This window comes from Neolamprologus brichardi, chromosome 13 (genome assembly GCF_056152115.1).
Source record: "Neolamprologus brichardi isolate AB-2024 chromosome 13, ASM5615211v1, whole genome shotgun sequence".
In the NCBI taxonomy this organism is placed as follows: domain Eukaryota; kingdom Metazoa; phylum Chordata; class Actinopteri; order Cichliformes; family Cichlidae; genus Neolamprologus; species Neolamprologus brichardi.
In genome coordinates, this window is record NC_142116.1 from 17,332,563 (window position 1) to 17,358,529 (window position 25,967).

Consider the following 25,967-nt stretch of genomic DNA (forward strand, 5'->3'; position numbering starts at 1 on the left):
AAGTCCTGAGATCCACTGAAGAGGAAAAACAAAAAACAAATTCCAACTCCAAATTCATGCAATAATTTGTCTATTGAAATATGTGCCCCTAAAAATTGGGGCCACACAAATCCGTACATTTATGTTCAACCTATTAAATTCTGAACTTTATCTTTAACTGTCTCACTGAGGAGACAGTTAAAATCTGAGGAGTAAAATTAATGAAATCTGCGTTACTATCCAATTTTTGAAACCAGAAAAAAGGGTGAAAAAAACCCAACCACTCAGCTTTCATTTTAGAGTTTTTATAAGACATCTTATAAATTGAAATACAGATTCAACTTCATACAAGAGCTTTAAGTAGTATTTCCCACATAAACAATTGATTGTGCAAATGCTGTGCTGAGTAAAGAAGCTGCAATTGAGGTTATTTGAAGATCTTGTGGACTTCAGACAGAAGTGTTCCCGATAACCCGTCTGAGTCACTGATCATTAAATGATGACCACCACACAAGTCTTCACCACACTTGAATGGAGGATATACATTTTTTGGTTTTAATTTCCTCTGGCATCCAAAACATGACGTTTTGTGCTATAAGAAGCATCAGAAGCTCCTCCAAAAAAAGGCCACATAAGAGAGAGAGTGCAAAACACCAGCAGGGCGTGAAGACACTGCAGCTGCTCAGAAAGTAGATAAAGAGTTTTTATCTTTCAAAAATAAAAATATCTTTATAAAAAGTTTTCAAAGGCAGGTCGGTTTATTCTCAGGCAACATGCAGGCAACTTAATTTAGGTGCAGAGGTGAGCGTGGCAGTGAGCTGTAAATCTCCTTTTTCAAACCAAAATATTCCCCTTAGGCAACACTCAAAATGTGTTGGATTTAAAAAAAATTAAAAGAAAGAAAGGAATGAGTCACATTCAAACTGGATAGAAACTAATAGCACTTCAATTAAGTCACACTGATTATTAAGGCTTCCCTTTACAAGCTGCAAAAACCATCAGTTCATACAAATGTGATGCTAAACAAAATAAATAACCTAAAAAAATGCAGAATTGTTCATTAATTACAATGATCAGGTGGATATGTAAGACTTATTGGATATGTGAGTCAGCGGTGCGGCAAACTTCTATTTGGCATGTTGGATTGCTGACCTCTGACATTAACTGCTCAGGTCCTCACTTGGAATTTGCCCGCTTTAGTCACATATTTGACACCTTTAAATGGCTTGTATGTCTCTCCGTACATGTCGAGACGGCTCACTTTAAGACCTGCACAGAAGAGGAGAGCAGTGTAATATAAATCAAGGAAGATAAAGAACAGGGCTGAAGGGATCGACGGTTTTAAATTTCAAACTTGACTGAAGTCACGCTTTGATAGATTACCTGATATGGCCAGCTGCTGGATCTTTAGGTCAATATTGAGTGAGGGGTTCTCTTCAGGGTTAGGCACTCCTGTCTGCATACTCAGACTGCCTCGCAAGTTGGGAAGCTTCTGGGGGTTAAGCTTACCAATGTCCCAAACCAACAACTACCAAAAGAGGAAAAATAAATGCTTTTTATTAATTTTAGTGTCTCCAAAACATCCACAACTGGACCAGGACAGGACCTTCTCAGGCTTTTGGTGACTGACATTCAGCACACCTGTGTGCAGGTTTGTAGTAAAGCAAAAGCCATCCTAACTGCTCGCTTAGCTCACTCCTGCTGTGTTACTGCTTATGACAGCCTTTGTGGTGGCTGGTTACCTTTGTAGTGAAGTCATAGGTGTAGTTTCCCTGTGAGGCTGTGAGGTTGGCATTAAGCACAGCCTTGGGCATGTGGACAGTGACTTTCAGGTCCTCCACTGTCTTCCCCATAGTTTGCTTGGGTCCAATGGTGATGTCGAGGCGACCGCAAGATCCTGCCTCGAAGAAACTGATGCTCTGCTTCACATACACAGGAATGGCTACAAGACTGAGGAAGGACATAAAAAAAAACCAATCTCTACAATAAACCTGAATGATTGGTGGTGTGAATGTTGTTATTTAAGTCAATTAAATCTGAATTATTTCATCTCCAAGTGAGAAAATGATGCCTGCGCTTACTTTTGAGAGCTGATGTGATAGGTCATGAGCGTGAAGTTTCCATCCGGCGGGATGAACGACAGGATACGCTCCGACTCCCAGCGCCTGAACCGCACGCATGGGTGGAAACTCACGTCATCAAGAAGCCGAGGATTCTGTCATCAACAGCGAGAAGTGTTAAAAAAGCAAAGCAAAGCACTGACGGTTAGGCATAAAAGACTGAGAGGAAGTTCCCCCACCATAAAGGACATCGTCAGGTCAGGCATCCCACTGAGTTTTACACAGGCTTCAATTACACCCTGGATCTCTGCAGATACTGTTGTACCTGGAAAAGGAGGAGCAGTAAATCTCACCTATGAAACCTTACATGAAGAAAAGGGACTTCAAAATATCCAGCAATATAATATGTGCTGATCAAATAAGTGTCAGTTTGTACCGGATTTGTCCACAATGGCGTCTATTTCTTCTGTCACATCAAAATACGCTTCATTATTGGTGTATTTGACACCAGCCCGCCTCCATGGGATGTTCGACAGCTGACCTTGTGGCAACGTTTCTCCAACATTACTACCTCCTGAAAATGAAACAAAACCAAGGTGAAGCCACAAATGTACACATTATCACTGCAGAGTTTACTTGTACTTTAGTTTAGAGGTTGGTAAACACTCCAAAGTCAGGGTGACCTCCAGTTACCTGTTAGCGTGTTGACGACTGATCGCAGGATGTTGGGAGGCCTGATCATCTCCTTGAGGATGTTGGACTCTGTTGCTAGTGGAAATCCATTGTCCAGCATCTCCTCCAACAGCTCATAAACTATCACTACGTTGTCACTGATCACACTTTCGGAGCACGCTCCAAAGTAGTCCTGTCAACAAAGCCGCCCGTTACACCAAAGCCAAAAGTTTATGTAGATGTTTTTCAAGCACTTATACACAAGCAAGCCATCTGGGGCCCATCAGAGATGTATCCGTATGGATGTTCATATTAGACGATGCCACTGTTCTCCGCATCATCTACAGCACAAGGACCAGGACCAAGGCCATAAAAAGTCAACCAATCGGACCACTCTCTCCATGACCAATATGATGATATACCATGATCATCTTTCAGCAGGATAGAAGTGGTATGCATGGTATAAGTGGTAACATGTGTAACAACACAATATTTCACAACTTTTGCTGTTTCACAAAGTCCTTTATCGTTTTGTGTAAGCAAAATCTATCAACATTGAGAATCTTATGTAAACAACTTTGCTAGATGGGTTGGATTCAACACTTCAAGAGCAGGAATTTGGTGAAACTGATAAGTTGTTAAGTGTGCATGAAGGTTATAGTGTGAAAATCTGGAAAATGTGGTGATAAATCAACAAACAACCTCGATCTTTAACACAGGATGGATAAAGTCCCATTAAGTGCTCGCTCGGTACAAGCTTCACTAAAATCTGATCAATACTGATGTAGCAGTAACGATTCTTATGGTTGGTGGACAGAGGGGCAAATGTACAACAGTTTGCCTACTGGTGGTGGTCAGAGGGCCCGGTGGCGCCAGTGTCCGGCAGCCTCGCCTCTGTCAGTTCGCCCCAGGGCAGCTATGGCTACAATGTAGCTTGCCATCGCCAGTGTGTGAATGTGTGTGTGTGAATGGGTGAATGACTGAATGTAGTGTGAAGCGCTTTGGGGTCCTTAGGGACTAAAAAAGCGCTATACAAATGCAGGCCATGACTCCTTAGGCTGGATGAGCTAAAAATGTAATTATTATATTTTTATATACCTCCTTTAATTTTTAGAGCAGGTACATTTTATCTTACTCAATACTTGCATCCATGGATCATTCCGGTGCATTACTTTATTGTAATAGAAATACAATGGGTTTTTTAAAATTATATAATTATATATATTTTTTATTTTTAGGAAGATTGTTTTCTGATGCATTTCTCATGGCTTCATAGTGTAGAGTTATAACACATTATGTCTGCTCCCTGGTTTGAGACCTGAATAAGACAGGAACACCTGGAAGGGTTGTGTTGGGAAGGGCATCCGGTATAAAAATCTACCAAAACAAATATGCGGCTCCACCTGCTGTGGCGAACCTTTATGAATAAGGGAACAGCGGAAAGCTTTCTAGGATGCACTGGTGGAAAGATTACTTTGTTAACATGATACAAAAGACACAATAATGAACAAGATAAAAAAATTTAAAAAATTAAAAAACTAAATAAAATGAGTATTGGCCTCTGTTGCCATCATGTCCATATAACACATCAGAAACCTTTTCTATAAAAAGGATCATTTTTATATTCTTACTTCCTTAACATGAATATTTTCTCCAAGACTTACACACACTCACACACTCTTCTCTGATGTTGTAATGTTGTACTCAAACCCGGTGACTCTCTGGAAATGTGTCCCTCGATCATTTGTGTGTAGATTTACTTCCTTGGTAACAAAGAGTAACTAAACACTTGATTTCTAATTTATAGGGAGTGCGAAATGGTGAGACACATTTGTTCCCCAGGTTTGACCGTAACACAAAAAGTCACTACAGGCTTTGTGTAGTTTTAACGGGCTGATTAGGTTGCCTTAGAGCAGGCAATGCCTTAAAAGCCTCAAGTCATGAAAAAAAAAAACTCCCCGTGTAGATTAACAACCACAGCTTGACTAGAAGACTGCTTTAAGATGTTTTATGCACATGTGTGGCTTTTGTTTTCTTGAGTACTGCACTTATATTGAAGGTGAGTGTGCACCTGTCAAATCCTAAAATTGAAGCTTCTTGTGCAGCGCCACACTCCTGCTACAAATGGATCCCTTCCTCAAAGTCCTGTTCTGATGCACACTGGTGAAACACAGTGGATTTCCTCCACTGTGTCAGAAACGGTGATACTCCAGCAGGAACATCTGATGTCACTCTTGTAGGCACTTCCCCACAAGACCAATATTTTGTCTCTGGGTTATAACTGGAGACAGAATGGGACTTCCGTTCAGGAGCGTATGAGAGAAGAAGGCAGAAACTTCTTCTTTTGTTGTGCTCAGTTAATAACTACCATATTTGAATCATCTAAGGTTTCGCATTTGTATAGGCCCAGGCACTGACACTCATACTTGCACAGGATACACTGTTTATGCATTTTTGATGGCTGGTTAAAACAACTCTGAACGATTTTCCAAAATCTCACACAGGACAGTAAAAATGACACCTTCTTCCTTAACTGTACAATCTCTTTTGTTTCCTTAACTGCATTCTTCCAAACCATCAGCTAAGGGGAAGTGAAATCTGATCACTTGACGTGAACCACAATCTGTCTTACTTCTTCTAGACACAATCAAAGACTTGAAGAACACAGCGCTCAAACCACACCTGAAATGTGTCCGCCACTCTGTGCAGGAACTCGATGACAAAAAGTGGGGGGACCTCAGTCTGGATGACAGAGAGGAAGAAGAGTTTTCCCCTGTATATGGAGATGAGATAGTGGTGTGGGGTCTGGAGGACAGGGGGCACATTCTCTGGATCCACTGCTTTCTCCCTTGCCTCGAAGAAGTAATCGCACACACTTCGGCTGATGACACTCTTCCAGTGTTTCTCCAGGAAGATGTCTCCCAAGTGATTAATGAGGAACAGGCTGTGGATCATCTCAGCTGCAACAATGAAGTGATTGTTGTTGTTGTTATTGTTGGTTGTGCTCAGTTATTAACTAAGACTGACAGGCAAGGATAAAATCAGCAGATTAAAAAAAAGAAAAAAAGAAATCCTGACAGTTACCCGACATTGCGCAAATCAAAACAAAGCGATGTCACTTGTTAACATTTACCTTCCTACAGTCAACCTCTCAAACTAACTTTACCCTCAGGTATAAGAGTCATATTGCAATTAACCCTAAAAGTGATCAATAAACCTGACGGTGAGAGACGTAACAGCCGCATGGCAGCTCTAAATATATTTGATAGCCTTAAAACAATAACAAATCTTAAAAAAAGAAAAAGTTTTACCTGCTGACTCCACTCCTCTGTGCCAAGATTATTACTTTTGAGCCAATATGGCTGCACAACTCCCCGAGCAGCTCAGGAGACGCCTGCAGATCTACGAACACGTAAACGCAACGAAGCCGGTACAAAAAGAAAACAAATCAGAAGGTCAAAGCCTACATATTATTAAAGACAATATCCTGGGTGGTTTAAATACCAAAGCAACCTCGGCGTTAACTCGAGTCTCACTTTGATAACAAAGTTTCGGGCTTTTTCATCAGGCTATATTTACGGACAGCTATAACCCGGCGCCGTGTGGAGGGACCGGGGGCTTGTTTCCCTCAGTTTTGTTTGTTTGTTTTTGTTTGTTGGTTTTGTTTGTTTGTTTTTTAAATTTAGACTTAGCACAAATTTACAAACTCTCAATGGGAGATAACATTGGTGCAATAACATCGAAAAAAGCCCCCCCCCCCAAAAAAAGGAAATAGAAAAAAACCCCACAAAACAAAAAAACAGTTACAATATAAATATATGAAGGCCATTCTTATGACATTTTACTTTTTTTTCTAACAACATTTTTCCATACATGAGGCTTACTTGGTACATACATAGGGCACATTCATTAAAAGGATAAAAACTGGGTCACATTTTCACATATCAAAGCAGCATCTTCACATTAGTCTTTCAACAGTTCTAAAAGTGACTTTAATTCAATCTTCAACCCATTTAGAGAAGGTTTTTTGTTTTGCCATTTACACTTATGGATATGGTATTTGCCCATAATTATTACAATGTTACAAAGCATGACAAGTTCCTTTGACAGATTATCATTATTGTATAAAACCTATGTTAGAGTCACTCATCCAGTTTACCAAATCCTGCCAAAATTTAGTTGTTACCGAACAGGAAAAAAAAAAAAAAAAAAAAAAAAACAGTGGTCAATGCTTTCTTCTTTTTGTAAACAAATCCACATGGCTCCATCTCAAATCAAAACCTTTTTTAAGCGTTTCTGCTGCTGGGTAATACCCATTAATTATTTTACATTGCATTTCTTCAACTTTGGGTGGGATAGGCCATTTCAAAAAAATGTGTATATTTGTTTGTTCTTTTGAAATTACACCCTTTTAATTTTGTGCTTTTTTGTTAAAATCGTGAAATAATATATTTTTAAACATTTTATTTATGGTTTTATTACCAGACTTTTTATTGATTAAAGGAATCTGATTTAACTGTAAAGAAGGTAAACTTATTTGTCCTTTAGAGTAATGGAAATTATTTTGCATCAAATTCAGCACAGGTAGAAGGATCACATTGAAAACTCTGTTATATTCTCTAAGGGAACACTGAATGTTAAACTTGACTTTAAAAACACCTAATTCGAGAAACTACCCCTTCTCATCAAGTAAATCTGTTATAAAAATTTGCTATTTTTCATACCACTCCTCAATGAATAATGACTTCCTATTAATTGTAATGGTCCTGTTATTCCACAAGGTGGAGCCATGGGGCGTGAAGTTATGGGCAAAACCCATCTTCCAATAAGACAAGACCTGCTTATGGTATTCTAACAGTTTGACAGGCAACTTCGATATATCAAGATCACATTTCAGGAGAAAAGCCAACCCTCCCACCTTTTTGAAAATATTTTTGGGGATATGAAACCATATGGAGTCAGGCTTTAATATAAAGACTTTTAACCAATTTATTTTAAATACTCCAACCACTGATTGAAAATCAATGGTCCTTATACCTCCTTTGGTGTATTCTTTGACCAGTTGTGATTTTTATAATGTAATGTGTTTTATAACGCCGAATGAATTGATTGATTACGGAGTTAATCTTTTTAATACTACGTGGGGTAATGTATAATGAATAAGCTGGGTAAACCATCTTTGAAACACCCTCTGATTCTAATAATAAATTGCGTCCAAAAATTGTAATGTGTCTCGTTAACCAATGATTTAGTGTTTTGGACATAGCATCGATTTTGTCTTTCAGGTTTTTTGACTCTCTAATTTTGATGTCTTTATTTAAATAAATGCCAAAATATTTAACTTCATTTTTCACAGGAATCATCCTCATGCTGTTTTCCAAAAAGTGGCAAAAGTTCAGTTGTTTTAGGGCCATTTCTATTTTAGTTATGTTCAACACATCGTCTAGTTTTGTTTGTAAAGATTGTAAGCTTTCTGACTCTTCTGCAGTTATATCAGGCTTACCACATTGCAAATGCATTTGTTCAATTCTATTTTTCTGTTTAAGTATGCAACGAGCAGATACTTTTTTTTCCAGATTCTATAGCTAGTTGTTTAACACTGTATTTGAACCATTTCCATTTGCCAACATTAGACATCCTCATGTCATCAATTTCTAATTTTATTTTTTTAATTTGTGTACAGAAGTCTTTGTTCTGCAATAAACTATTATTAAATTTCCATATGTTTTCAGCCCTTTGTTGTCTACATAAGGATAACAAGAGACTTATTAGACAGTGATCAGTAAGTGGGGTTGATTGGGTTTCACATTTATAGTAACATAAGTTGTTATTATTTGAGAGACAAGCCAATAATCTAGTCTTGAACATGTGTTTTTATTTGTTGGACTCCTTGGAGCACTGTCAGTCATGGATTGGCCTCCCCAGACCCCGAAACTCAAAATTATTGAAGCAGTGTGGGACAAAAGCCAGCCAACAACCAAACAAGAAATTTGAATGTCCTTCAAAAATCCTGGAGAATGATTCATTAAGACTACTAACTGCTGCTGCACTTATAAGGTGTTAATACAGTATGCCTAAATGAAAACAAAGAATGATACCAAACAAGGCAAAGTAAATCGTTTTTAAAGGTGAAATGTAGAGGGAAAATCAAAAGTAGTGAAAAATGGCCAATTATACCCTGGATACCATTTTTTTAAAGTAACGCAATAGTTACTTTTCAAGTAGTTAATTACTTTTAGAATTTTGTAACTCAGTTACTTTTTTGAAGTAGTAACTAGTAACTTTAATTACTTTTTCAAAGTAACTTGCCCAACACTGGTCACAGTTGGTTCTAGAAAAAAAAATGCAAAGATCTTGAGAACACATTTCAGATTGATAGAATGATACGGGAGCAGAAAAATAAACATGTGGAACTCCTGACTCCCCTTCAAGTTGAAAATAGGTAACTGAAACAAGAAATAGGCCCTGGAGCACAAACTAAGCCAGGCAATAGATGTAAAACAAAAACCAAAACAAAACTTTATAGAAGCAAAAAGATGATTGAATAAAACACGAACTCATGGCCCAAGAGCAACTAAGGCAGGGGTGTCGAACTCCAGGCTTCGAGGGCCGGTGTCCTGCAGGTTTTCGATATCACCCTGGGTCAACATAAAACCGAATCAAATGATTAGTTTATTAACAGGCCTCTGGAGAACTTTAAGAAATGTTGAGGAGGTCATTTAGATATTTAAATCAGCTGTGTTGGATCAAGGACACATCTAAAACCTGCGGGACACCATCCCTCGAGGCCTAGAGTTTGACACTTGTGAAGAAAGAGAATAGAGGATAAATTATGAAAAAAGAATAACAGAATATGTAGTCGAGGCCGACACATTTCTTTACTGTCGAGAAAAAACTTAAAGTTGTTTAAGAAGAAAAGGCAAATTTAAGGTTGTACTTCAAAAACAGAAAAAATAAGCCAAGGAAGATTAAGCGGAAAAGGGCCCTAGCAGAGAAAAATGCAGTGCTGAAGAAAAATAACCAACTCTTGGACCTGCTTTTGGACAGGGACCGTGTGTGTGTGTAAAAATGTGTTAAAGCTTAATAAAAAGGTTATTCTTAAATACACTGGTGCCTTTGTAACAATGCAGGGCAGTGAGGATGGGAGTAGTTGGAGGCTGCCACTGGAAGGCTGTCACACTGGAAGGCTTTAATTTGTCTTATTTGTGTTCGTTTTATCCAAAAAAGAAAAGTCAGAATCAAAGTTAGATGCTCCACCTCAGCAAGACTATGTTATCAGAGAGAGGATCTCTGATACAGTCAGGTGTGTCTTAACACATCAGCCAGTGTGGGTGAAATGACAATCTCTCTGAGTCATGGTGCGAACCCCGAGCTGGGGCTCCTGCCCAATCCACCTAAGTTAAGAGAAAAACAAACGCTTTTTTCCATCAAAAACTTTTCTTCATCAGCATGGAGAGCCTCCAACCTCTCCATGCTGAAAATGATGAACAAAAAAGCTACAAAATACAGAGAACTGCTTTTTACATGTTTGCATTATGAAATAAATTAATAATTAATTAAATAGTTGTTTATTTTATTAATAAACTTCACTATTTCATTAATTATTTCATCTGTGGTACTTACCCATCAGTGTATGTTCCCTGTGTTTGCATACATTAAAATACCAGTACTGATGACCAGAGCATATAAATGCAGCACTTTTCATATCTGACAATATATTTTGAAAGCACACGACAAATCACAAACTGTTTTTAATTTAGATCTTTATTTTTATTTTGTTTTATTGTTCAGCTGTTGATTTTATGGTGGTGTGATGCTATATTACATTTTTAAGATTCAGTTGTATTTAAGATTTTTAATATAGCATCAAACTGTCTCCTCAAGTTGCTTTATACTGTAAGATAAAGATCTTACAGTAGCAGCAAGAAAACCCTGATAAATTAATAATCCCTTATGAGCAAGCACTAGGCGACAGTGGGGAGGAAAAACTACCTTTAACAGGGAGAAACCTCCGGCAGAACCAGGCTCAGGAAGGGACGGCCATCTGCCACGGCCGGTGGGGTGTGATGGTAAAGATAATATGAGGAGACAAGATGAAAAATAAGTCTAATTAAATTCTAATTACATAGTTTTTAAATAAAATATACATCAGATGTTAATTCTGAGGCCAGACTAGATTGCTTTAAGATTTGAAAAAAAAAAAAAAATCAAGCCGACGATATAGTTATCACTACTGTGTTTAAAGCAGCAGCTGAACGACTTCTTTTAAGCTTTTAGCACTGCTGAAAAAAACCTGGCAAATTTCGCTTTCCTGGAGACACCAAGATTAATTGTTAGGCGCTTCAGTGTAACGAGGAATCCGACAAGGATGCCCTATTTCCCCAAAGCTTTTTATATTGGCAACTTAACTGTTAACACTATTAATCAAAAATTCTAACAACATACAAGGAATATCAATTTTTAATAAAAATTTTAAAATAAGTCCGTTTGCAGATGATACATTACCTTTTTGAAAGATAAATCAATGGTAGATAAAACTTTAAGTATTATCTCAATGTCAATATAAAATTGTACTTAGTAGTCAGTATAATCTTTTTGTGATATATAAGTTTGCATATTATAGAATACTGCATGATGACCCTTTTATGACTTAGACTGTTGTTGGAATCAAGACTTGCTTTATAAATTCTTTCTCACAGTGATAATAGCTGAGCAAGCTGTTATCATTTCACTCCTGCCAGGAAGAGGGGAGCTGGATGCTCTTATCTTCAAGAAGAGGGGCAACGTCCTTCAGAATAACACACACACACACACACACACACACACACATACACCTGAACCACTTTTATCTTCACTCCCTACATACTAACATCCATCCATCCATCCATTCGCTTCCGCTTATCCTTTGCAGGGTCGCAGGGGGTGCTGGAGCCTATCCCAGCTGTCATAGGGCGAGAGGCGGGGTACACCCTGAACAGGTCACCAGTCTGTCGCAGGGCCAACACACAGGGACAAACTACCATTCACACTCACATTCACTCGCACATTCACACCTAGTGGTAATTTGGATACTTACATTCCTCTGTTAATGAATAGATGTATTCACTGTTGTATTACTTTTGTATATAAATAAAGGCAAGTGCAGGAACAAAGCGCACATCACAGGGCCCCCACTCTGGTGTGAGCGTTCTGTGATCATGCCCTTGCAAGTAAAAACTGCAGTGTCTGTGTGTTTCTACCTTTAGATTCTTAGCTGAAGAAGTGTCTTTAGAATAAATCTCTTGACACTCAATCTTCTCTAAAGCTTCTGGTTTATCTCTTAAAATCAAAAACTGTGAACTCTCGATTTATACAAGGTTGGAGTCCTCGATTGCTTCAATTAGAGTTGAATCTGAAGTCAAATATTTAGGGCTGACAATATCTAAATACCTTATTAGAAGAGAAGACACTAATAGTCCTAACCATATCATGGATATGAAGAAATCACTTAGCCACTGGCTAACCAGAGACCTCACTATTTTTGGTAGAAACAGCCTATCCAAAGCTGAAGGCATCTCCAAATTGATCTATCCTTGTCACTCTATATATCTCCTCTAAAAACATTAATAATGCTAACACAGTTATTTTCCCATTTTTGTGGAAGAGTAAAAGCCACTACATTAAAAGATCTCAGCTTGTGAAGGAATACAATAAAGTTGGTATCAAAGCCCCAGAATTTGAATCCATGGTTGGCGCCCTTAGAATTAAATGGTTAAAATCTTGTCTGTCACAGCCTGACCAAGATCCTTGTTTAATAAAATAGGAGGTTTAGACTTTATTTTGTAATGTGATTTTGAGGTAAAAAAAAAAAAAAAAAAAAAAAAAAAAAAATCCAATCAAGTTATCAAACTTGCACAAACAGATTTTGCATTACTGGAAAATTATACTTACCTATATCTTCTCTCCTTATAATTCAACCTTCTGGAACAATAGGGTGTTCTGCGCTCACAGACGGGACAGACAGCGCGCAGCAACGCGCCTAATGATGTTTAAAAGATCACAAAGCGCAAGTCCATCTTTTCAGACGAACTGCAAAAGAAATTTCCCTACCGACCCAGTACTGGTAATTTTTCTTATACAGATGAGGCATTATTTCTGTATCATTAATTAATTCCAGAGGCTTTAGGTTATTTTTTGCACTTGTTGACTTGTAAAAGCCTGTATGACATATTTTATTTCACAATTCATTAACCCCACGGAGAAGGCATCGTTTAAATGTGTTTCTTTAAGCAAGTTCTTCACGACTGAGCCAAGTGTCCTCTTTTTTGGAAATCAAAATATGGTCACCCTAATTTATTAGTAGTTTCATCAAAGGCAAAATATTCCATAGTTATGATAGAATGGTTACTTGGAATGGTTCTAGTTTAGTTACTTCAAATAAACTTGATAAAGTTTACTCGAAATGTATGAAATGGCCTATTCTAACTAAAGTTTAGGAAACACGCTTTAAAATCCATCCATCCATTCGCTTCCGCTTACCCTTTTCAGGGTCGCGGGGGGTGCTGGAGCCTATCCCAGCTGTAATAGGGCGTTGGCGGGGTACACCCTGGACAGGACGCCAGTCGGTCGCAAATTCTTTATTTAAAATCTTTAAATACAATTTATCCTGTGGCAGAATTTCTAAAAAAGAGATTTGGCTTTGAGGTGGATCAGTGTTTGTACTGACGAAAATGAAACCCAATAACATCTTTTTTTTCTATGCCCAATCACATGACGTTTTTGGTGTGGCATAAAAAAAAATTGTGTTTCTCTTTAATATTCCCCTAATGCTGTATTTCTTGTACTGTTCCAAATTCTTATTTGTATTATTACCTGTGTTATCCTCTTTGCGAGTTTGTATTTTGCAATTGCTCAATTTAAAAAACAAAAAACAAAAACAACTTTTGAGCCAAAAATTGCTGCACAACTCCCCGAGCAGCTGAGGAGACGCCTGCAGATCTACCAACACGTAAACGCAACGAATCCGGTACAACAAGAAAACAAATCAGAAAGCCAAAGCCTACATATTATTAAAAACAATATCCTGGGTGGTTTAAATACCAAAGCAACATCGGCGTTAACTCAGGCCGCACTTTGATAACAAAGTTTCCGGCTTTTTCATCAGGCTATATTTACGGACAGCTATAGCCTGGCGCCGTGTTGTGGATCTGGAGTTTTGTTTCCCTCAGTAGAGTCTTGCAGGATATCGTTCAGCGCTTCCTTTACGCTTTCCGACCATTCCTCGGCAAAGATAGACAGTATACCCTATAACCTAAAATTAAGCTGTTATATTTGTATTCACTGTTAGAACTTTTTAAAGAAAATTATTTAGACTAGCTTTTAATGTATCCCAGTCTTCTCTTAGCATGTAGGATACTCCTCCCAAGATAGACAGATGGCTAGATAGATGCGGTAAAAGTTTCATAAGACATCTTGTGCTGGAAAAAAAAAATGTCTTTTTGTTTCTTTATGTTTTGCGTCTTTTTCATTACAGGGAGTCACTGCATTGTGTGCTATGTGTCTTTAAAAGATTTAAAGAAACTGCAAAAAAAGAAATGCCAGGCCTAAAAAGAATTATCTACAGCAGATGGACATTATCTGGAAGTTATAAAAAATGCAATTGAAAGAAAAAAAATGCAGCAAAAACCTGACACTTTAGTTAATCCATCTCCACATATATTTCACTAAAGGCTCATCACAAATGTTCTCATGGGAAAGGTGGCAGAGTGAAATGAGGTATGCCAAATTCCACCAGAAGTGGACTGAAGAGAGTCTCAGATTTAAACCCAGTGGGAGTATTGGCTCATGTGATTAGGTAGAGGATCATCAGGGGGTCCTTTTATCCCTCTTTGGGGGGATACTCCCACTGGGTTTAAATCTGGGATTCTCTGCCATTTGACCTTAGAACTGAAGAAGCTTCTCGAATGAGAGGTGAAACGTCTTCAAGCAACTTAAAGAAGTCCAGACGCTTTTCTTTCCAAGCTCCTTACACTGTTGGAGAGCTTGTTAAAATCATTGATATCATTAATGCAGAAAAATACCATCATGTTTTGATCCACCATGCACTAACACCTGGAAAGCATTTTCATTTTTAGCAATGATCCAAGCACACATACCTGAGTAGAAAAACCATGATGGAGCACTGTGAGTCATGGATTGGCCTCCCCAGACCCAAAACTCAAAATTATTTTAGCAGTGTGGGACAAAACCCAGCCAAAAACCAAACGAGAATGTTTGGTTTTTTCATTAAGACTACTAACTGCTGCCGCACTTATTTCCCATTTTCCTAAAAAAAATATATATATATAAAGAAATGAGAGGTGACTAAAGTTGCTCCTTACCTTGCCATCGCTTCACGTTAACCCTGCACGGCCCTTGCGTGGCGTCATATTTCAGGCTTCTGATTGGTCTAGCTCTGCAAAGGCCAGAGGGAACTATTGCCTGCGAGCCATTCCCCGGAGAAACAACGACAGCTTATTGCTCATAGCATGACCGCTTTTTCGTGCCGGCTAAGGTGATCGCAACGTGCTTTACCCAGTCAACATGGCTTCAGACGAACCCAAAGCAAAGAAACCCAAACTCTCAGAGGAGGAGAAGCCCGAGCCTCCGCCCAAAGAGAATGCCGTCAAAATAAGGTGACCGAAGACTAAAAAAAATATCCCTAATAAGAGCGAGGAGACACGACCCTCCTCCCACGCTTCCAAGTTAAATGCTAATATATGTGCTATCAAACCTTAAAAGGTTGACACTGTTAGCCTATGTGTGTGTGTGTGTCTGTGAGAGAGAGGGAGAGAGAGACACGTGCACAAAATCGCGAGTTTAGACATTGATTTTGGATGTTTTCGAGCCCTCTGAAGCAGTTCAATGGGGGTGAGGTCGTAGCGTAAAGCAGCGGGTGCAAAGTCCTTTGATATTTTTTGCTTTTTGATAAGCAGGGCTTTAGCTAACTGTTGGCTCATAAAGCCTGCTTGGTTTGGGCACCTCTGCGGTGAAGCAAGCCCATCTAGCTGTAGCAGGTTTTAGGTTGTGGTCGAGCGTGAGCACCACCGGAAAGCGATGTTGGGACTTGGTGTGGGACTCTGCACAGCTGCAGAGAAAGCTTACAAGAACCATCCCGTACCAGCTCCCAAAACACTCAATTGCGAAACAAGTCACGTGGCGGTCATTGCAACGCTGTAGTGCTTCCACCATCACCACCCTCTCTGAAGAAATCTGATGGCTGCTGCTGATTACTACATTCACCTCATCTGCGGCACTCCAGCAGCCCAATCAGCAGCACGCTTCTCACGGTGTAATTTGGCTTCAAATGAGTGAGTGAACTGAGCCTAGAGTCAGCAAGACAAGCCAATCACCACAGAGACACACACAGCCATGGCCCTTGCCTCCAATCGGCCAGCTCCGAGTAGGAGGAGCTGTGTTTGCAGGGGTAAATCGATCTTCCTGCACACTGAGGTGAAATTGTCAAGTTTTTTAATGCTCTAGCTCCCTCTTCAACCGGTTTTAGGTCGCCCAACAGGTTTATCAGTGTGCACACAAAGAGGAACAATATGTCTGCTGCAAGGTAAGAGCAAGCTTACGTTAGGGGAGCTGATCTAAAGGCAGGCATGGTTTAGTGTAATTGTCTGCACATGCCTAGTAATCATCTGACTACACATTGGAAATTATATATGTGCTGTAGGAGACAGTAGATACGATGCAGAAAATATCCACTGGACGGTTTTTCGAGACAGAAACCCATCTGTGTAGTGTAAGTCACCGTCAGGTCTTGGCGTCTCCCTGCTCTTTGCTTTTTTGAAAAAGCTGTTCTTTCGTATTGACTGTAAATCTTTGCCTTGGGCGAGAGTAGACAGAGAGCCTTTATGGGCAAGTATGGTTCCACGTGTTCATGTGGAGGTGGCATCTCTCAAGAGCTGTGTTCACAGACTTGCTCCATCTGGGGGAGGGGGGGTTCCCAAAAGCATTGACAAAGAAAAAAATTGTTCATATGAAGGGCACCTGTGAAAATGACACCAAGACTGAGATCTAAGGGCACGTGGTGGCAGCATGTGGATTATAATGCACGCACAGTTCAGTTTTTGCTTACAGGTAAAACAACTGTGGACTAACTCGCTGGCTGGATTTGGCAACCGATGTGCCCAACATGTTGACACACAGAGTAGCGGTTCCTGTGGTGCTCTGAAATTCTGTTATTTGTTTTGTTTTTTTGTCATCATAAAACTGTTTAGTTGTGATATTCAAGCTCTACTTTCGGTTGCTTGCCCCAGAAAAAGAACAGACTACACAAGCAGGAGAAGCACACGCACACTGAGTGTATCGCTGTCCTGATGTTGCCACGTTGTGACGCCATAACAAAGTTACATGCATGACTGACTGGATTTTGTAGTGCCTTCTGATGAGTCATGCATGTTTCCTATTTATGTCTCTTTGATTCGTGCTGTGCCTTAAGTCACATAATTAAAGTCAGGTGGAAACAGATCTTTTTTTTGAATAGAAATAAAATGGCACGCTCACTGGAGTGAGCAATTATACATTTTTAAGTCAGTGCAATTTGGCTTTCTGCATGTTTCTGAAATGCCTGAGCATTTGACAGATTGCTCAACCAGAGCAAAGGAGTAATGGATTTCCACTCCAGCTCGACTCTTAAGAGCACCTTATTAAAGTGAAGACAAAGCGATGAGACTGAAACGATTTAATGTACAGATGACTCGTGAACGCTGTCGTATTAAAATTAAGAGATGTAGCTCAAATCTGTTTGTCTTTATGTTTCAGCACTAATTCACTCTTTGGGATGGGAAACCCCTTGCTGGACATTTGTGCTGTTGTGGACAAAGATTTCTTAGACAAGTAAGTATGAGAATTAGAATCATGAGTGCTTGTAATCCTGCCCTTTGATTGGTCCAGTAATGAGTGGTAATATAATAGTGCATATATATGTAAACACATACTTGGTAGGAGGTGTTTACTTCCAAAATGATACTGCTTTGCTGCTTATTTTAACCCCGATGTTATAAAGGAGAAAGAGTAACGAACTCTGATTTTATTTTTATTTTTTTTGCAAGTCACATAAGATCAATTGAAAGGGAGACATTTGATATCAGCGAGGTCACATCAGTGACAGGCTGGAGGAGAAAGAGATTCCCTGATGTAATTTGATCAGGAGCAAAATGAGGACGATAAAGGGAAGCAGAGCACAGAAAGCGGCAGAGCTGTCTAATAATCAGCGTCAGCAGAGCTGTACGTTCAGCAGATGCATTGCTTTAATGTATCCTGAAAAGAAGCCGCACCCTGTTTGATCATCACATGTATTTACATCACCAAAAACTCAGGAGTTCAAAGATCCTGTAGAAGTTGTGATTATTACCTATGATGTAGAAATCCAGGGATTGTATTGATATGACACATTTAAATATTCTCTGCAGTAGTGGGAGCGATCAGCTGAAATCCGCTCAGAGTAGCCATGTTCTCTGTGAGTTGACCAAGACAGACGGGACAAAGGGCAGCTCAGCGTCCACTCATTAACCCCTTGCATAAACTCCTGGATTAGAGCTAAACCAGCCGACTGTAGCTCTAATTCAGTCTCACTTACAAAAAAGCACAACTACAACTGCACTTTAATCCCCAGCCTACCATTGTGTGATCTCCTGTTAAGGAAACCATACCTTATTTAGCTTTATTGCTTGTTTTATTTGTTTGGTTTTTTTAGTTGGACTGAGATTATTTGAGTAAGAGGAAAACAAATCACACTTTCACAGGGAAAATGTGTGAACAGCACATTTGGAAGCTTTCCTACTGCACTTAAAATCCTGGCTCACATAAATGGCGTCCACATGCTTGTTATTTCTGTTTTATTTGAAAGTAATTATTTTTTTGTTTCTCTCCTCTGATTATTTGCAGGTACTCTCTGAAACCCAACGATCAGATCCTGGCTGAAGCCAAGCACAAAGAACTGTTAGTATCTCCTCTGTTGCAACATTCACTGTAGATTATGTAGTTTGTTGTAGAGCTCCTCCCATGTGGGTTTACCTCATCTTCAAACATGGCTTGTGTTCTGAATTCATAATGAGTTTGCACCCCTCTGCTCTGGAGCGGGCCAGTCAAAACAAGCGCACACTAGAAAGTGCCACGACTGACCTCTGTGCCTTCACACACAGCCAGTGGTAGAGCAGCAGATTCAGCGCAGTGAGACCATCTCATCCAATAGCAGACTGGGACACTTTTCCTCCCAGTCCCTCTGAGACAACAGCCAGAAAGCAAACATTTAACATTAGGAGATAAGAAAGTCATATGTGGCCTTGTGTGATTATACTGTTGTATTCCTACTCTTCACAGTTCAGTCTATGACAACAGGTTGTGCTTTAGTAATGGCAGGCACTTGCATGCACAACTCATTTTTGAGGACGAATGTTATTTGATATCAACACATATTTAAATGACACTTTTTTGTATCAGTTTGTGATTGATATCGATCTGTGATGTGAACTAGGGGAATCATTGATCACTTATAAGAAGGTGCAAGTCCACACGTTTAATCTGCTAGTCTTGCTTCTTAAGCCTCTCAGGCTGTGCTCGATTTAGTCCTCAGAGAAGCGTAACATGCAGGGGATTTCCCCCCCACCTCCCGGTGAAGACGCCTCAGGGAACTGTTAGAGGGAGATAATTCCTACAATGGACAGTCACCCTTGCTCCATTTTTCTTCCCATCACCCTTTCTCCAACCTCTGGCTCAGTCTCAGGACCTTTAGCAACAGTGGGCCTGTTGTAGTTTCTGAAGAGAAGCAATAATGTCCAAAAGTCTTGAGCTGCCCCTCATTTCTTTCTATTTTGCTTCCAAAGAGCCACGTTTTCTTGTAATTGTTTTAAAGTGGTCTTGAGCAATAATTCTTCAGGCTTTCTGAAGGTCTGTTAAGGGCGTCCTTACACCGATTTTTAATTAAGTCCTTGTACTTGATCTTCAAACCAATGTTTTTTTTTTTTTCTTTGTTTGTTTTGTTGTTGTTTAAATCACTTAACACTGACCTATGAATTATTTAAGGACAGAAAAGGCACCTAACTAAAGGAATGAATCAGAACCAAGGATTGCGCGTATACATAATAAAGAACTTAGCAAAGAGCCTTTTTTAAATTATGTCCTTGGGTACCTTGTTACCAGCAGGCTACTGCAGACAAACATAATATGTTCCCAGACATAAAATTGTATTTTTGTGTCAACAAGATGAGTTATTAGCCAAATACCTGGCATATGTTAGCATGCTGTACAGTGTGACCTTGAGGAAACTGGACAAAAGAAGAAGTAGCAGAGTTCTTAGACCAGTATCTGAAACTAATGTTGTTAAGAAATATTATTTAAAATCAGCACCTGAGAGATGCATCTGGCCATTCAGTTAGTCCATCTACTGTTCACTGAGGCCTCATCAGAAATACTCTTAGTGGATGGGTGGCTGTCCAGAAGCCCTTCTTAAGGAAGGGAAATGCCAGATTTCACAAGAGGTTGACTAAAAATTAGTGGCAACAGGTCTTAAGGAGTGATGAATCAAACTTTCAGAGTTTGTGTTCAGATTGTCACCAATATGTACAGAAAAGGTCAGGAGACAGGTACAGCAGATTGGGATTTTATCAAAATTGATGAAATCATAAATGCAGAAAAGTACCATCGGCTTTCGAGTTACCTGGAAAGTTTCTGATTGGTAACAGCTTCCCAAGCACTACAAGTCATGGATTGGCCTCCTCAGAGCAACACCCAAAGAAGAGCTTTGAATTTCCTTCAAGAAGCCTGGCGACCTATCCCTGAAGACTATTTAAAGAAAATTAGTCTTTCCTAAGAGTTCAGGCTGTGTTGAAGAATAGAAGCGTTCATGTCAAGTACTGACTTTCAAGCTGATTAGAAGTGCACAAATGCACAGACCCCATTTTTGCCTTATCTACAGTATTGCCATGTATATTTGCACATGATTTAGTCGTTCACGGCACTGGTTTCTCATTTTCCTAGCAAATTAGAAAGTAACAAAGTGGCTCAAGACTTTTGCACAGTACTGTATTTGAACATGCTGCCTCCGATACTCACATAAACCACAAAAACACATTATGGTGTGTAGGCCCGTTGCATAGCTACATTTATGGAGCATAAGATAGCAAATTCTCGTGCTTTAGCTGTAAACAGAACATTGAAGCATGTCTGTGTTATATAACAGTGGTAAATGGTTCAGATAGTATAATCAGTGGTCAGTCATGCATGTATTGTATACTTGACCTGGAAAAAATATGAGGCTGCTATCTGCAGAGTGTAGTGTGATACGAAGGGATTTTACTGACTAAACCATCACCAGGCACGCTATAGAGGGAAACCCAATAAAAGAGGCAATTATGCAGTGTCATGCAAACCAGTTTGATAGCACTATGGTAATCACTGCCTGCGGAAAACTTTTGATATTCCCTAATAAGAGGCACATAAATGCATTTTCCTTAAAAAACGTTTTTTTAAAAATTGCAAACTTTTGGGGGGGGGGGTTTGTCTCCAGGACTCTTGAAGAGACTGCAAATAATGCTCTGTGCAGTGAAGTCTACATGGAGATTGCCTTAAAAATATCACTTATCAGTGCACTGTTAGACCACTTAGATCAATAGGAAGTGGATTTCTGGTGGCCCAGGGAGGAATCAAAACAAGGAAAAGTGGCTCTGTTTCAACTGATAAGTCTTTAAAAAAAAAAAAAAAAATCAGACATATCTTCATTTAATTGTGCTTTGGGTCATTTGAAAAACCAGGATTAGTTTGTACACTATGTTTCCAATCTTTATACTGAACTAAGCTTTACTACCATTAGATTTCATGTTATTTTCTTCAGCAAATAAATATATAAAGTATATTTGATAAGGTGTAAACCTTTGGTGCCAAACAGCCACATTTCGATCAGTCATCGTTATTAATCCTTTGCTCTAGGTTTCAAACTTCTGATTAGTGATTGGCCCTATCTAGTTTGACACACTTTCCTTTTGGAAATGTCAGTCACACCTTTTGTTTCTTCCTGTAGGTTTGAGGAGCTGGTGAAGAAGTTCAAGGTTGAATACTACGCTGGAGGAGCCACACAGAACTCCATAAAGATTGCTCAGGTGAGATTCATTTGAAGTGTAAATGTTGCCCTCTGTGCGCAGGATGGACTGGCTGATATTGATGCGAGGTTTTGTTACTGTCTACAGTGGATGATCCAAGAACCTCATAAGGTGGGCACGTTCTTTGGCTGCATTGGCAAAGACAAGTTTGGAGAGATCCTGAAGCAGAAGGCTGAGGAGGTGCACGTCGACGCCCACTACTATGAGCAGGACGAGGAGCCCACAGGGACATGTGCTGCTTGCATCACCGGAGATAACAGGTGGGTAATTGAATGTTAACAGCATGCAAACTCAGTGTAATCTAACCTGTTTATAAACCTGTGTCTCACTACTTTTCTGCTCTCAGGTCTTTGGTGGCTAACCTAGCTGCTGCTAACTGTTATAAGAAGGATAAACATCTAGACCTCGAGGAGAACTGGAAGCTGGTGGAAAAAGCTAAAGTCTACTACATTGCTGTAAGTATTACATCACTGTATGCTGATTTGTGCCACTTTAATGAAGCTTTAAGGTGGGCATGGAGTCATATCACAAGCCTCTTGTTTTTTTTGTCCAGTGGTTTGTAATTTAAGACTGTTCCACCCAATTACTTTGTGAGGTTGTGGTCACATGGGCCTGGAGATGGTTGGTGACCACCTGGCAACCTCGAGTAAAGTTGTCTGTAACTCACTAACTACTCACTGGGCTGTAGTAAAACTTAGAAAAAGTCCAACATCCCTTTCCAACTTCCTTTTAGAAAGTGTTGGCTGCAGCGCTGAGGTTGAGCTTTTACTTTGAAGGCGAACGGTGTCCATTTCCAGATCTGTCACATTTTCAGATTCACTATAGCGAGGTGAGCATTTGAAGACGAGACAAGCGACCAGAGCAATCTCAGTGAAGCAGCATAAATTCCTTGCAACCAATTTTATCATGCAACTGCCATCAACCTTTAGCAACCATTGGGCTACCACTCAAGAATGCTTTTTTCCCCCCTAGCGACCTTTGGTTTGTGGGGAGGTCACTGACCGGCCTCTAAGCCTGTGTGAGTCTGGCCTAACTTAGGGTGGCGTTCACTTATTTGGTCTGCTCTGTGCTCTTGCATAATCACTTATGTTTTACCCTGGTACTGATCTGCATCTCTCTCATTATCCAGCTTTCACCCGTGTTGTTTTTTATGGTTCTTGGATCTTCCTGTGTTGTTGGTATTCATTATGTGAATCTCGTGCTCTGCGTGGATGATGGTTGTGAGATGGTTAATATCATGCGTGCTCAGATTGTTTGGCAGCGTGAGTCAAGGCGAAAGCAGCACCACAAACACATGTTTGGTCTGTGATATCTCAGTGGTTTAACTGTGACATTGACTGTCCTGTGGCATTGTTTGTTTTGTTTTGTTTTGTTGAAGACTTTAGTGTATGTGACTCATTAGACCCATCAGATATAAAAAGCAGATTAGTCCTGACCCAGTGTCGTTCCTTCCTTCCAGGGTTTCTTCCTGACTGTCTCCTTGGAGTCCATCCTGAAAGTAGCGAAGCATGCTTCTGAAAATAACAAGCTCTTTTGCATGAACCTCTCTGCGCCCTTCATCTGCCAGTTCTTTAAGGATAACCTCATGCAGGTTATGCCCTACGTTGATGTGCTGTTTGGCAATGAGACAGTAAGCCACAGTTCTCACAGTGAAATCTCCACACTAACGTTAATGATTTGCACATATTTCAGATTAACTCAATGTTTTTTGTTGTTTTCTCAGGAGGCAGCTGCTTTTGCTAAAGAGCAAGACTTTGATGTGAGTAGACTGTTAGACTTTATCATTTACACAAGGGAAAGGCTGGATTTTCTGTGTATTTGTGTATCATCTGCTTTGTGTGTTGATGTGTATTTTGTCTACAGACAAAGGACATTAAGGAAATTGTCAGGAAAGCCCAGGCTCTACCCAAAGACAACAAAAAGAGACAGAGGGTTGTAGTTATTACTCAGGGGAAGGATGAAACGGTTATGGCTCAAAGTAATATTTCCTTCTTTTTTTCCCCCCATTTCCTGGCATCTGTTTCACTCTGTCTCTCGTCCTTGTGTGGAAGTGAACTGTTTTTCTCCTCGTCTTTCCAGGTGACAAGATTGAAACTTTCCCTGTAGTGAAAACTGACCCCAAATACATTGTTGACACAAACGGTGCAGGCGATGCCTTCGTAGGAGGTAAGAGGCCCCGGTGTTGCTATTTTTGTGCCTCAGTCGATTTGCTTCAGTCTTGAGTCTTCTGTTGATTTTTATTGTGGAAGCCTCTTTTTTGCAACACAGGTTTCCTGTCTGAGCTTGTCCAGGAGAAACCTCTGGATCAGTGTGTGAAGGCGGCACACTACGCTGCCAACGTCATCATCCAGCGAGCAGGCTGCAGCTTCCCAGAAAAACCCGACTTCAAGTGAGGATTCGTCGGGAAAGCCTTTCCTTCAGCGTGAAACCTCATACCCACTCTGCCTCCACAACCCCAACATATAAGTTCCACTATTTTCTACAAGTGCAACCCTCAACTTTGTTTTACTTCAAGTTTTTTCTCTTCTTTTAATTTATCCACACATCATTTCTTATCAGTTCTTAGTTCATATGCCCATCTTCCTGCAAAGAACCAAGGGAAGTTTTAATGCGTTTAAATAAATTACCATAAAGGAATCATGGAAACACCAGGAAATGTGGTAATTGTCCTTTACAAAAAGGGCTCTAAATATAAAATCCTGCTCTCACGGACATTTGTTTTCTACAGTTTTGAACTCAGCTCTGACACTTCTTGCATGTGGATGCACTGACACCCATCAGACTCTCGTGGAAAAACAATGTCAAAATCATGTGAGTCTGTTTTATGTTTTTTGTGAGTTATTTCATCCCCTTGGAGACAAGAGTCCAAGCACAAACAGCTACAGCAACATGAGGATGCATTTACACACACAGGACTAAATAATAAAACCCTGATGAGGAGGTTTTGAATGCGGCTCAGAAATGTGCTGCAGTGATTTAGTTGATTAAGTTGTGATTTAGCTGGCCAGTTGTGAATCAAATGGCATTTTAAGTGTACATTTTTTTTTAAATGTATCAAGGCCTCTGCCTATTAAGTTGTGTGAAAGCTGCAAAATGTTGACTATGTCAGTGCTATTCAAACGTTACCGGCATCAAATAATGAGTGCCTTTCTTTCTCCCTAGCAGTTTGCAGGCTTGATGGGCAGAGGCCTGGGGATGATATATGAGCCTGCATTTGTCTGAGCAGGGAAACCTGAAGGCTTGTGAGAGTATTGATGTATAACCATGACCTCCCTTCTATATATAATGCATTGCTGAGAATGGATCATTATATTTGGGGGTTCTCTGCCAGAGGAATACAGTGGGCATTAAAGCAGACTTTTTCTCTCAGTTTATTTTTTTTTTTATTTTTTCTTTCCAAATGAATTAACATTCTCCTGCATTGTCATGGCAAACCCTCGGGGCAATTCTGTTAAATCATTTTTTTTTAAATAACTATTTTTTTCCATTTTTATCAAATCTGTTTTCTTGAGTAATACATAAAGATTCATAAGAAATTGAAGGAAAATCGTATCTGGGGCCAAGTGTTATAAACAGTCTGTATTAATGTCTGTGCTGTTATTCATACACTGGTGAGATAAACGCTGAATACTTGAATATAACTTTATTCAAAGTTTATGTAAAAGGTAAGAAATATGTGTAGGACTAAATACTGTAAGAGGTGTTGTCAAATCTGTATCTGGTTGGACTGAATCATTGGTCAGTGTCCCTAAATTTCATGTTCAGATACACCAAAAAAGCCTTATAACCTGTTTGTTCCTACTGTCAACAATTCTCAGTTTGCCCATCATTGTGGTAAACTTTGAAATTAAAAAATAAACAGATTTTATCATAGATGTTTTTCTGTGTCTCATATTTTTTATTTAATGTGAAGTGCACCTCATATTTCAGAGGTTTCTCTCTCATGGCTTGTTATGGCCTCCTTTATGTAGAAGAGTTTGGATAATACCTAAAACAAAGTTGTTTTTTTTCTCTTCAGTTACTGTAACTAACACTTTGTTTTTGTGGTCAAAAGGTTTTGAGCCACTCCCTGAGGTCTTGTAATACATTTGCAGTACTCACTAACTTTCTGCAGATGGCGACAAAATTCTGTCTG

General features: G+C 39.5%; 2 protein-coding genes across 3 annotated transcripts; one reads left to right on the forward strand and one right to left on the reverse strand.

The window, feature by feature from the left end:
- Positions 1 to 286: 286 nt before the first annotated feature.
- On the reverse strand, positions 287 to 15,396 carry ap3m1 (adaptor related protein complex 3 subunit mu 1). The gene is made up of 10 exons (XM_035912042.2): positions 15,071 to 15,396; positions 6,023 to 6,113; positions 5,394 to 5,671; positions 2,733 to 2,904; positions 2,476 to 2,613; positions 2,279 to 2,364; positions 2,061 to 2,194; positions 1,722 to 1,929; positions 1,363 to 1,507; positions 287 to 1,248 (listed from the first exon to the last, which is right to left on the reverse strand). The coding sequence occupies exons 3-10, from the start codon at positions 5,664 to 5,666 to the stop codon at positions 1,148 to 1,150; spliced, it is 1,257 nt and encodes a 418-aa protein (XP_035767935.2). The 5' UTR covers positions 5,667 to 5,671; positions 6,023 to 6,113; positions 15,071 to 15,396; the 3' UTR covers positions 287 to 1,147.
- Positions 15,164 to 25,705, forward strand: adka (adenosine kinase a). Of its 2 annotated transcripts, none has more exons than XM_006800716.3 (11): positions 15,164 to 15,364; positions 17,499 to 17,573; positions 18,624 to 18,677; positions 21,754 to 21,832; positions 21,920 to 22,092; positions 22,179 to 22,287; positions 23,292 to 23,462; positions 23,556 to 23,591; positions 23,696 to 23,810; positions 23,912 to 23,998; positions 24,101 to 25,705. In XM_006800716.3, exons 1-11 carry the CDS (start codon positions 15,273 to 15,275, stop codon positions 24,223 to 24,225), a joined length of 1,116 nt encoding a protein of 371 aa, XP_006800779.2. In that variant the 5' UTR covers positions 15,164 to 15,272; the 3' UTR covers positions 24,226 to 25,705. The 2 variants fall into 2 exon arrangements, with proteins under 2 accessions (XP_006800779.2, XP_035767936.2); XM_035912043.2 differs by lacking the exon at positions 15,164 to 15,364 and adding an exon at positions 16,111 to 16,290.
- The last annotated feature ends 262 nt before the right edge of the window (positions 25,706 to 25,967 follow it).